At 41.8% G+C, this 13,338-nt stretch overlaps 1 protein-coding gene across 4 annotated transcripts in view; it reads left to right on the forward strand.

Moving 5' to 3' along the window:
* The first annotated feature begins 463 nt into the window (after positions 1-463).
* The window catches only part of MTSS1 (MTSS I-BAR domain containing 1), a 112,346-nt gene continuing 99,471 nt past the window's right edge, over positions 464-13,338 (forward strand). For 3 of the 4 annotated variants that reach the window (XM_072151211.1, XM_072151213.1, XM_072151212.1), the window contains exon 1: positions 464-934. In XM_072151211.1, the coding sequence (XP_072007312.1) occupies positions 863-934 (72 nt within the window). In that variant the 5' untranslated portion in view covers positions 464-862. The remainder of the gene's footprint in view (positions 935-13,338) is intronic. The other variant, XM_072151214.1, reaches the window with a different exon arrangement.

A 13,338-nucleotide genomic window follows, 5' to 3' on the forward strand; every position in this document is an offset into this window, starting at 1 on the left:
CTTAATCTGACGCTGCTACCAGTTACCCTCATGACATATGTTTCAACTCAAAAATGAGCCCCAGTGATCCCACAGAAGACAACCCAATATGAAAGCAAGATAGAAAATGACCCTTTGGAATAATTTAAGTCATCTGGGGGCATCTTAATATTAGACACCCCCATCTAACCCAATATTTATTACTGGGGCTTCCTTTCAGGAATCCGGAAAACACTTGTTCATCATCCAGCTTTCCCAGGTAAGGATAAAGGATATTAAATACAATATTATACATTACAATAATTTTATATGACCTCCTAAAATATATTATAATACAATCCAATAAATCCAATGGACGTCCCCGCATGTGAATCCCGCAGGTGATACATTATAACCTCCATGTAGCAGAGTGTATGCGCCGTAGGGTGCAGTTAGTCGGGACGTCCAGCAGGGGGCGGCGGTGCGGGTCCCATTATCCAGACGGAAGGGGAAGAGCCAGGCAGTGCATAGCTTGACAGAGAAGGTTTTGTGTTGCAGCTGCAGGTCTCTTGCACAGATCCCAGCTCCCTCCGCTCTCATCCAGTCCCTGAGTAATCCCCTGGATCTCCTGGATCTCTGTACTATGTCCTGCAATGGATCCTGCACTGGGGGGTGATCCTGAGCCTGTGAGCTGCCTACAGAGGGCTTTCTAGCTGGGGGGTTTGCATAGCCCATCCCTTCCTTTGCCTCATCTTCTCCTGTGAATACAAGGATTGCAAATAGGAGAATCTTATCAGCCAGGGGGGATCTGATTGTGATCTGAAGGGGGTCCCGGATTGCTGCTGCTGACCCTGCTGGATTTGCCTTGCTCTCTATTACTCTCTGGATTGATCCTATCCTGAAAATGGAGGCTGTAATAGAGAAGGAGTGCAGTGCCCTGGGAGGTCTGTTCCAGACCATCATCAGTGACATGAAGGTAAGAGGATGAACATTGTAGGGGGATTTAACCCTGTGCATGCTTTATGCAGGGAATAAAGCCTTGTCTCATCTATCCTTGCTGATAATTTCCTATAGGACAGGAACTTAATCATTTACCCATGTAAATGTTCTGCAGTTTTGGTAGTCAGATCATGAATTTTGTAGCTCATCTGTCCCTGTGGGGTGACCGTTCCTGTTACAGTGATCGCCTGGTCAGGAGGGAATCTTTGTGTGTGTGGTGGGTTATGATATCCCCTCTGATCATGGGTGATAGCCGCTTCCTATGCGCAGACTTGGCAGCAGTAGTCCCATTGGTATGGACATTGGCATCCCATTATTCATATTCAATAAAGGATGGGGGGGGGGGGTCGATGTTTACGGCGGGGGCTGTCTCATTGTGTCTGTGCTGTAAGCTACATACTAACAGCTGATCAAATTCTTCCCTGGGGGGCAGTATAGAAAACAGGTGTCAAGACTGGAGGTCTGCGGAGCACTTGGATGGGGGGGGTGTCACCCTTAATCATAGGGTTAGGGGATTATTTACGCCATTTAAGATAAAATATTTGGCATAATGTAAAATTTTAACTATAATATCCCCTTGGGTTTTCGGTGGTTAACCCATTCAGTTCTGAACCCCTGGTCTTGTATCCAGGTTAGAGGCTGACACCTGCCGCCAATCGCTGTTTATTATGGACTTGGTAGCCGGTTTGTCATTCCTCAGTCAGCGCAACCAGCGAGCCCCCCCTTGTGTGACTTCACGTATAGGGGGCAGGACTGAATTCATGTTGCTATGGTGTGAGGAATTTGCAGCAGTGTTATTAAAGGACCCGCCACATGGCGTTATCTATACTGTATCGATATAAGATCTGTCTGTATACTGCTGTATTTATTATAATTAGTGTTATATATATATGGGTGTATGTATTAATGTGTGTATATATATGTAGTATATTTTCGGGTTATATTTGTTGCAGTGTGTCCCAGTTTATACCTTCTTGCCCAGTATACGGATATCGGATGTCTGTATATCGCTGTACACATGATACAAGTGTTCCTTGGATGTCAGCAGCTTGCACCACCATAGGTCACACTTAAGGACCTGTCAACTAACTATGCATTCTCCAGATTACAACGGTGGAATATCCAGAATTGTTGTGTTGTTCTTAGAAACATTCAGTTGTCTTTGTTTGCCACACTGGTTTTATGTCTAAGACTCTGTTCACACCTGTGTTTACACTTTTTGTCTGTGAAGCAATTAACACAGCACAGTACTACTACTCCTATCCTGTATATATGGGCACACTACAGTACTTCTACTCATATATATATATATATATATATATATATATATATATATATATATATGAGCACAGCACGGTACTAATACTCCTATGCTATATTCCTAACCATAACACATTATTACTACTGGCATCATATATTTTTCAGTACAGTACTACTGTATATATGGGAATTGCTCAGTACTACTACTCCTATCCTGTATATATGGTCACAGCACAGTACTACTACTCCTATCCTGTATATATGGTCACAGCACAGTACTACTACTCCTATCCTGTATATATGGTCACAGCACAGTACTACTACTTCTATCCTGTATATATGCGCACAGCACAGTACTACTACTCCTATCCTGTATATATGGGCACAGTACTACTACTCCTATCCTGTATATATGGGCACAGCACAGTACTACTACTCCTATCCTGTATGTATGGGCACAGCACAGTACTACTACTCCTATCCTGTATATATGGGCACAGCACAGTACTACTACTCCCATCCCGTATACATGGGCACAGCACAGTACTACTATTCCTATCCCGTATATATGCGCACAGCACAGTACTACTACTCCTATCCTGTATATATGGGCACAGCACAGTACTACTACTGCTATCCTGTATATATGGGCACAGCACAGTACTACTACTGCTATCCTGTATATATGGGCACAGCACAGTGCTACTACTCCTATCCTGTATATAGGGGCACAGCACAGTGCTACTACTCCTATCCTGTATATAGGGGCACAGCACAGTTCTACTACTCCTATCCTGTATATAGGGGCACAGCACAGTGCTACTACTCCTATCCTGTATATAGGGGCACAGCACAGTGCTACTACTCCTATCCTGTATATAGGGGCACAGCACAGTGCTACTACTCCTATCCTGTATATAGGGGCACAGCACAATGCTACTACTCCTATCCTGTATATAGGGGCACAGCACAGTGCTACTACTCCTATCCTGTATATAGGGGCACAGCACAGTGCTACTACTCCTATCCTGTATATAGGGGCACAGCACAGTGCTACTACTCCTATCCTGTATATAGGGGCACAGCACAGTGCTACTACTCCTATCCTGTATATAGGGGCACAGCACAGTGCTACTACTCCTATCCTGTATATAGGGGCACAGCACAGTGCTACTACTCCTATCCTGTATATAGGGGCACAGCACAGTGCTACTACTCCTATCCTGTATATAGGGGCACAGCACAGTGCTACTACTCCTATCCTGTATATAGGGGCACAGCACAGTGCTACTACTCCTATCCTGTATATAGGGGCACAGCACAGTGCTACTACTCCTATCCTGTATATAGGGGCACAGCACAGTGCTACTACTCCTATCCTGTATATAGGGGCACAGCACAGTGCTACTACTCCTATCCTGTATATAGGGGCACAGCACAGTGCTACTACTCCTATCCTGTATATAGGGGCACAGCACAGTGCTACTACTCCTATCCTGTATATAGGGGCACAGCACAGTGCTACTACTCCTATCCTGTATATAGGGGCACAGCACAGTACTACTACTCCTATCCTGTATTTCTGGATATATCTCTTCTGATATCCCTATCTATCTGTTTCTTCTGTGGAGGTGATTCCAGATTCATTTACCAGTCTCCGTGTCTCCAGTGCTCTGTGAGGGCCTGGATTAGTAGGGATTTTACATCACTCTGCTAAAAATTGGATTACGGGATAATAATCTGCTTGGAACTCCCTGGTGACGTTAAATATTAGTGAATTCCTTGATTATCACCTCTGATAATTTACACTTTTTATTTCTTATTTTTTTAGAATTTTAAGTGTTTTTTTTAAGGTAGAAGTGGGCTGTGAGTAGAATCTCATGGTATGTGGTTTCTTCTGTGTGTATACGAGTATATATGCAATTCCCCTTTAAATATGGACATTTTGAGGAGAATTACCTCAGATCTTTGTCCTAGTAGTCACAGACACAAAGATCTGAGGTATCTGAGGCCTTTTATTCTGAACTACATTGGATGAGATTTCTCAAAATTGTCTAAACACATAGTTATGTCTTTTGCCCATAGCAACCAATCACAGCACAGCTTTCATTTCTCATAATGCTTTTGAAATATGAACGCTGCGTGCTGATTGGTTGATGCGGGCAACAAGATCCATTTTGCTTTTACACAATTTTCGGAAATGTTTTTTTTCTTGTATTTTATCACAATATGTCCCGTAATGTCGCTGAGCGAATCCATTAAGTGTTTTCCTGGAAGCTTTGGGATACACACTGCACTTTTGTGTAGGTTTTAATTAGTCAATTATTAATGACATCCTCTGTTATCTCTGTGTGTATATGGCCATATAGAAGCAGGAGTAGGCCAGATGTCCGCAATAGAGATGACCCTTTACTGGGGAGCTGGAGGCCGTGTGTGTATGTGCCGCCATATGGTGCATTCATATAAAACTGTACTAATGAGATACTCTCTAGTAAAAATAATGCCACAACATCGCCTTCTGGGGAACAAGCAGTGATTTTGGAGACATATAGAGGCCAAGTATCTGTGAGCCTTTACCCTTTGTAAACATATTGGCCAGTTAAAGGGATCTTCCAACTCCTTGTAATAGTAGATGACTGTCTATGGAATTACAACTTTTATGGCTCATCCACTAGACGTTTTAAACAAGATTTGGGCACTGTATGTGGACGCAACATTCCGAAAATCGGACTTGACTAGTATATATGGTGCCCACGTCAATAAAGGGGGTCATAAACCTAAAAACTGCTTGCTTTGGCAGGAAAAATAGACCCCCCCCCCCCCCACCCCAAATCTTTATTTTTTTGCAGTGATTTTGTTTAGAAGGGAACAGCGCCCCACATTTTCCTAGGTTGTGTGTGGTATTGCAACTCCATTGATTCCAGACCGGGGTGTAGCTGTATCTAGAAGTACAGTAATACTTTCTATACCTACAGGAGTGTATGTACTGTTCCCTGGTAACAGTTTAGTTACGAGTAGCCAGGAGGCTGTTTTGCATAGCCATTACCCATAACCCCTTGCTGTTGTTAATGTCTTCCCTCTGCTATAAGATCGTAGGACTGCAGATGTAAACGCACTAATAATCTCCATTAAACGGAGCGCTGTGGTTTTCTTCGCTTCGCTCGCTGATTTACATACTTACCGCCGCCGTGGAAGACATCGTTTTGGCTGATGGTGACTTAACACTGCGGGGGTTAACAAAAATTTAAGTGATCTCAAATTATATTCATTATTACACAGAAGCGGGAAAATACTGAAGATTTGTCAGCTTCGACTTCTCAAGTTTACGACTTGCGCTAAAAGGTGGAACCCCGCCGCACACACACACACTCCTGTGTAGTGGAAGGGGGGTAAAAACTAATTTGAGCTCTTATTGGTGAACGCTTGTCACATGTTTTTCAAGGGATTGAACTATTTAGGACATTTGGACGTTCCCCGTCCGGTTATAATGAGAGCAAGTAGAACAACATATAATATATCTATGACGGGAATTCTGATGGGAGACGGACATCGGTTTATCCCCTCCCTCTTGTCAAACGTGTGACCTCCAGCTCTAACTGGACATCCCATTTCTGGTAAAAACAGGATTCAGAATTTAAATTCAAACCAAAACAAAGAGGAAATCACCATCTACCTCAGGATTGGAATCTTTTTAGATCATTTTTATTGTTTTTGTTATTGGAAAGTGGAAAGCAAAATTTCCCTTTAAATTTTAAAAGTGAAAAACATTTTTTTAAAGCAAATCTATCCTGATAAACCAGGGACACTTACTCTTAGTTCCAGGCAGCGTAACTGTGGTAATGTTCTTATATTTCTTATCTGTGGCCTCCTTCCTTCTAAAATCAACTTTTATAATTATGCTTTATGAGTCTGGGGGAATTACCAAATGCCCTTCATGCTTTGTCATCACAGACTGTTACACTGTCTATCCCTGCACCCTCAGCACTTCCACCCTCGCTCTCTCTCCTGTAATCTCCCACAGTGAGAGTAAGAAGTTCTCCTGCACAGTGTAACAGCCTATCAATCTGCAGCACGGATGGACTCTGGTAACAACCTCCCAGAGCCCTCCAGACTCATTAGCATAATTATAAAAGTTGATTTTAGAAGCAAGGAGGCCGTGCATAACAAATATAAGAAGATACCCACAGTCACTGTGCCTGGATCTATGAGTAAGTGTCCCTGGTTTATCATACTTGATTTTGGTGGTAGATTTCCTTTAAGTGTTTTTTGTCTCCCTGATGCAACGTTTGCTTTGTATGAGCTGTTTACGTCTGATATCTGCGCGCCCATCTGTATTTGCTTTTGGCCACGTGTATATACAATGGAGGGAAAAACCACAAGGTGTCTGTCTGGAGTGTAACAACGTCATCTGTTGTGTAACCTTATGGACATTTCTGCTGACAAGGGCGTCATTATATAATGTCACCCCTTTAGGGGATGGGCGGCCACGTCAAAAACTTCTATAACTTCCCATAGCATATTATTAATGCTCCTCTATCAATGACCTCTCTTTAGCTTTACATCGTCTGAATGGGAACAATTTTTAGCACAAAATTCCGTTAGAAAAGGTAATTTTTATGGTTTCGGAATATTATCATTGAAAATTCTATTTTTTTTTTTTTTACATTACATAAATGTGCTGGCTTTTGCTGCGTCAGACTGACACCAAAATCCATATAGCACTATTATTCTCAAAATCACCATCACAATCCTGCATGTTTATAAGGTGTGATTATATACATGGGTCTGATTTTGGGATGGGGCACAGACATATGATGGATTATAGTCTTAAAATAATAAGTAAATAAAAGATGTAAGAATACCCCCCCTCCTCCGCGTGTAGGGGGCGGCGCTGCTATCAATATAAACAGAGGCTGTGTACTGCTCCGGATGGGGGCTTTGAAGTTGACACCACAGCACTATGGTCTGAGTCCTGCCTGAAAGCACCCGGCACAATTAAAGGGCACTGTTATTGTTTTTGGGTCACAAAGGTCGCCCTTGTTATTTCAAGGTGCCCTTGTTACAGATCTGCTGAAACCCAAGCCCCTTGTGTTTGGAGACCCCTTGGACCTCTGCTTGTTTATTTAGGCTTATTTTCCTACATTGGATTATTCTGCTTTTCCTTCCCTCAAATTTTATTTTTGATATCTACACGAATTTAGGAAATGGAACATCCTATCATGTGCGTGGACTGATACGCTTTCCAAAAGGCGTCTCCTTACGCGAATTAGTGGGTTCTCTTGTTTATATTATGAGTAGTCCTGGTGTTGGCGCAATGATGAGAACAAATATTGATTTATGACGCCCACGTATGGGAGTAGCATCGAAAAAACAATCGACTGATACAATAAGCCTGTCCATAAGAACTTATAATCTGATGGAGGTCAAGGAGGAGACACAATGAGACCTCATTCACAGGGATGTAATCACTCATTTGTAAGATCATGGAATACCATAGTGTCCACCCTCTTTATTCGTTAACTTTATCCAAATCTGGCAGAAAATTTTAATCAACTGAACAAGACCTTAGTGGAAGTGTAGATTTTGTTTGCTAAGTAAATGTAAAATTTGGGTAGATATTTCTGGAACGGTCACCAGTAAGCTTCCATGGATATATGGTAGATGTAATGAAGGTTAAAGTTAAAGGGGTGTCCGTAAGGTTGATAAAAAAAAACTTGCTTTCTTCCGAAAACAGCTCCTCTCCTGACCATGGGCAGTGTCTGGTATTGCAACTAAGCTGCTTTCATTTCTATAGAGAGGAGCTGCAATACTGGCACCAACTATGATCAGAGGTGGCGCTGTTTTTTGGAAGAAAGCAGCCATGTTTTTTAACCTCTGGACAAGCCTTTTTAAAGGGATGGAAAGAAGTGGTATGGCCATAAAGATATTTTTGTAGGGTGATTATGGATTGAGAACAAAGTGGCATATTATGTGAAAGAAGAGATAGTAGATGAATGTGCTGAGACAAGCATTCTAGTGTACAAGTGCAGCACAAGAGAAGACTTTATGTTAGTTTGTGTAGCTGGCAGGTAGCTTGGAGTTATAGATACTTAGCAATCTCTCGGCTTTCCCAGACTCCTGAATGTTAGAACCTTGTGGTTATATGACTTTGTCTTGTAATATCTACTATATGTGTCTGGCTAAGCAGGAGGTAGATAGTAGTAGCGCTGCACAGAATGACGTATGACACACCTCTGCCATTACATATGGACACTACACATATTTGTTATATCCGGTCCATGGCATTCTTTGTGACCCACATGTACTATGGTTGCAGCTACATTAACCACATAGGGGTTGCGGGGCCTAACATTTACCCCTCTTCCTAGACTTATAGGATTGTGCATGTTATTTGTCTTGGTGGCTATTGCTATAGGTAGCAATGACAATCGGAGGTGAGTAATCACACTCATGCTGGAGATGGCCTTAGTGGCAATATGCCCATATAGTACCATGTTGTATCATGGGTAACTAAAACCTAAACTTTTTCTCTTACTCCACCCTGCCTCTGACTCCAGCTATGACTATTTTGTAAATGGCTCCTGAATAATAATTAACAGATACTTTAATTATCATTAATATTGAGCTGGTAACATTTAGATTTTCAGACTCTTTCCTGTTTCCAAAAACAGTGCGATTCCTGTCTACAGTGTTTGTGCAGTATTGCAGGTTTGCTTCAATCTCTATAATAAGAAGTTTTCTACTTTGTGTTATCCCCTTGTAATAAGGGTTCCTAGATACTGACCCTTGAAGTAATTAAAAAGTAGACGGCAGAAAATATTGAGGGACTGAGTTTGTTCACCTTGTCTTGCATAACAGCATAAGCCCCGGGGGAGGGCTCCTGCTGCAGCTAGTTGCCTTACAGAGAGAGGTACAAACTGGATCTGGACCAAACTTACCCCTCTCCCCCCCCCACTCTGACCCCGTTGTGTATTATTACCCATATTTCTATGGGCTCCTAACAACTAACCCTGTGTTTGTGTTGAAGTTCAAGGTGGCTCAGTGGTTAGCACTACAGCCTTGCAGCGCTGGGAACCTGGGTTCAAGTCCCAGGGTCAACATATGCAAAGAATTTGTATGATCTCTCCGTGTTAGCGTGGGTTTCCACCGGGTCCTCCGGTTTCCTCCCACACTCCAAAACATACTGGTAGGTTGATTAGATTGTGACCCCCATTGGGGACAGGGACCGATTTGGCAAACTCTGTGCAGCGCTGCGTAATCTGTGTGTGCCATATAAATGAAGAATTATTTTTAAGTTCCCTCATGTCCCCTTATTGCGCCCTTCTGCTTATATTCTTGGTGATATTTTCATACATTGTAGCGGTAATAGGTTTTGACAGGTTCTTATGTAGCGCAGTTCAGCAATCAGCCGGATTATTGACCTTTTCAATGTTAATGCATGGTAATTGTTGCATGTGACAGATGATCAAACCGCTTTGGGGCATTTAGGGGTGAGCGCAGGGCAAAAAGGAAAAACATACATGCCTGCTTAAAGTAAACCTACCATCAAATTCCATCATGGGGGCACTTAACCACAGTCACGGTGCCTGGATCTATGAGTATCTTCTTATATTTGTTATCCATGGCCTCCTACCTTACAGCAGGCAGAGAGAGGGGGAAGTGCTGAGGGAGCAGTAGGGGTAGTTGAGACAGTGTACCAGCCTGTGAAGCTACTGAAGGTGGTGCTCTAGTAATGACCCCCCAGGGCCCTTCTGACTCATTAGCATAATTTGTAAAGATAATTTTGGAAGGAAGGAGGCCATGGATAACAAATATAAGATGATTACCACAGTTACGGTGCCTGGATCTATGAGTAATGTCCCTGGTTTATCAGGATGGATTTTGATGGTAGATTTCCTTTAGAGAACTTGGTGGGATATTTAATAACCTAACATTCTAGAACAATGGAGACCACATTCCACGCAAACGCAGAGAGAACGTAAATGTTGTTTTCAGTGTTGACTTTTTCAAACCCAGGACCCCAGTTACCCAATGGCGTCAGAGCTAATTTAGACATTATGTGGCCCCTAACCCAAATTTCCCCCAAATCCACTCCTGACCCTGCAGATTTCCTTATATCTGGAACCCGCGATCAGGTTTGCTTTATCCTCTGATCACCTGATACTCTGCACAATATTTACCTTCTGCTCTGAAAAGGTTTGGATAGATTTAAGCAAATAGCGTCTATTAAAGGGCCAGCGTGGCATTATATTGGCGGCTCAGACGCCGTTCTGTTTTCATTCCAAGTTTCTCCTTCTTTTGTCGGCTTAATAATAAACCTAAAAGATGGGCTGATTAAATACAGCCGGCAAACAAGAGCCTCTCGTCTCGGGCTGCACGCAGAGCGTATGCCAACACAAATCTGATAGTGGGAGGGTAAGACGGGGGTCACGTCAGGCCTTTTCTTACATCTGCCGGATTGTTTACTTAGCCCCCCCCCCTCCTCCATGTCTATTAATTGTGACGGATTTAATTATGACTCCAAAAGGGAGGGAGCCGGGGGAGGCTGATCTGCACATTATTCTGAGTCAGGGAGATTCACTGACAGGCGGTGTCTTACAAATACCTTGGTGGCCGCCATGTCCTAGGACTAGAGTTGGTGGTTACCTAAGCCCGATCCCTTAGGAAATTATTCATTTATGGAATAACAGAGCCACCAAAGAATTTTGTAACAAATGTTTCCTCTCTCTCGTAGTTGGTGGTCTACAATAACCATTACTCCAAAGTCCCACCACCCAAGATTCTGGCAATGTCCTGGACAACAAGTGGTCCTCTGGCTGTCCTTGGACTCTTGTGTACCATAATCTGTGGGTTCTCAACTAGTGGTAGATCTCTCTATGATTACTCAACCTGTCCTCATGTTGAGTCAGGGAGATTCCCTGACAGCGTGTGTCTTACAAAGACCTTGGTGGCCGCCATGTCCTAGGACTAGAGTTGGTGGTTACCTAAACCCAAACCCTTAGGAAATTATTCACTTACGAAATAACAGAGCCACCAAAGACTTTTGTAACAAATGTTTCCTCTCTCGTAGTCGGTGGTCTACAATATCCCCTACAATAACCATTATGCCAAAGTCCCACCACCCAAGATTCTGGCTATGTCCTGGACAACAAGTGGTCCTCTGGCTTTCCTTGGACTCTTGTGTACCATAATCTGTGGGTTCTCAACTAGTGGTAGATCTCTCTATGGATACTCAACCTGTCCTCATGTTGTGGCAAATGGCACCACAGAAGTTGAGATGAACCAAAAACGGAGAGATGTTCTGAAGGCTCCTAAGTGCACCACTTCTGAAGCGTCCAAACTGGAAAGGGTTGTCTCTTAGTAGACAGTTCCATGAATGGTGGCAGGTAGGACCAAAGCCTTACAGATTTATTCTATTTTATTCTTAATCTATTTCTAAACTAAGGACTTGGCCAACATTTTTTTGAAAATTTGACTGGAATATGGATCAAAATGAACATGATCTACCTAGAGTTATGGGCCCCAGGGTCTTACAAGGTAGGGTGATACATTGAGCACAGAGAGTAAATAGTGACTATGGGTATCGAAGTATAATCAGATGTCTGCAGCCCGGGCCTTAACACGAACACACTAGTCCCCACATCTGGATGTGTTTGCACATTGCACTTTCGTAATTATTCTTTGCCAAACTGCTGTCTCTGTAATGCTTGTTTGAGAAGTGGTGTGAATTTTGTCATACAACAAATACATTCAAACTATGTGGTAACTTTATTTATTGCTTGGTCTGTCTTAGTATGAACTGGTGCTATATCTACTACTGGAGTATAGATTTGAGTATTGATATTTGGGACTTGAAACACATGGGGCTATTTGCAACTTCTGATCAAGCTGGGACATGTAGGAGAATTATTGTAGTTATATTCTTGTACATAGGGGGCAGTATTATAGTGTTATATTCTTGTACATAGGGGGCAGTATTATAGTAGTTATATTCTTGTACATAGGGGGCAGTATTATAGTAGTTATATTCTTGTACATAGGGGGCAGTATTATAGTAGTTATATTCTTGTACATAGGGGGCAGTATTATAGTAGTTATATTCTTGTACATAGGGGGCAGTATTATAGCAGTTATATTCTTGTACATAGGGGGCAGTATTATAGTAGTTATATTCTTGTACATAGGGGGCAGTATTATAGCAGTTATATTCTTGTACATAGGGGGCAGTATTATAGTAGTTATATTCTTGTACATAGGGGCAGTATTATAGTAATTATATTCTTGTACATAAGGGGAAGTATTATAGTAGTTATATTCTTGTACATAGGGAGCAGTATTATAGTAGTTATATTCTTGTACATAGGGGGCAGTATTATAGTAGTTATATTCTTGTACATAGGGGGCAGTATTATAGTAGTTATATTCTTGTACATAGGGGGCAGTATTATAGTAGTTATCTTCTTGTACATAGGGAGCAGTATTATAGTAGTTATATTCTTGTACATAGGGGGCAGTATTATAGTAGTTATATTCTTGTACATAGGGGGCAGTATTATAGTAGTTATATTCTTGTACATAGGGGGCAGTATTATAGTAGTTATATTCTTGTACATAGGAGGCAGTATTATAGTAGTTATATTCTTGTACATAGGGGGTAGTATTATAGTAGTTATATTCTTGTACATAGGGGGCAGTATTATAGTAGTTATATTCCTGTACATAGGGGGCAGTATTATAGTAGTTATATTCTTGTACATAGGGGCAGTATTATAGTAGTTATATTCTTGTACATAGGGGGCAGTATTATAGTAGTTATATTCTTGTACATAGGGGGCAGTATTATAGTAGTTATATTCTTGTACATAGGGGGCAGTATTATAGTAGTTATATTCTTGTACATAGGGGGCAGTATTATAGTAGTTATATTCTTGTACATAGGGGGCAGTATTATAGTAGTTATATTCTTGTACATAGGGGGCAGTATTATAGTAGTTATATTCTTGTACATAGGGGGCAGTATTATAGTAGTTATATTCTTGTACATAGGGGGCGGTATTATAGTAGTTATATTCTTGTACATAGGGGGCAGTATTATAATGAATATGTATAGTTTTTACAATA

The sequence above is a fragment of the Engystomops pustulosus genome, chromosome 5 (assembly GCF_040894005.1).
Source record: "Engystomops pustulosus chromosome 5, aEngPut4.maternal, whole genome shotgun sequence".
Taxonomy (NCBI): Eukaryota; Metazoa; Chordata; class Amphibia; order Anura; family Leptodactylidae; genus Engystomops; species Engystomops pustulosus.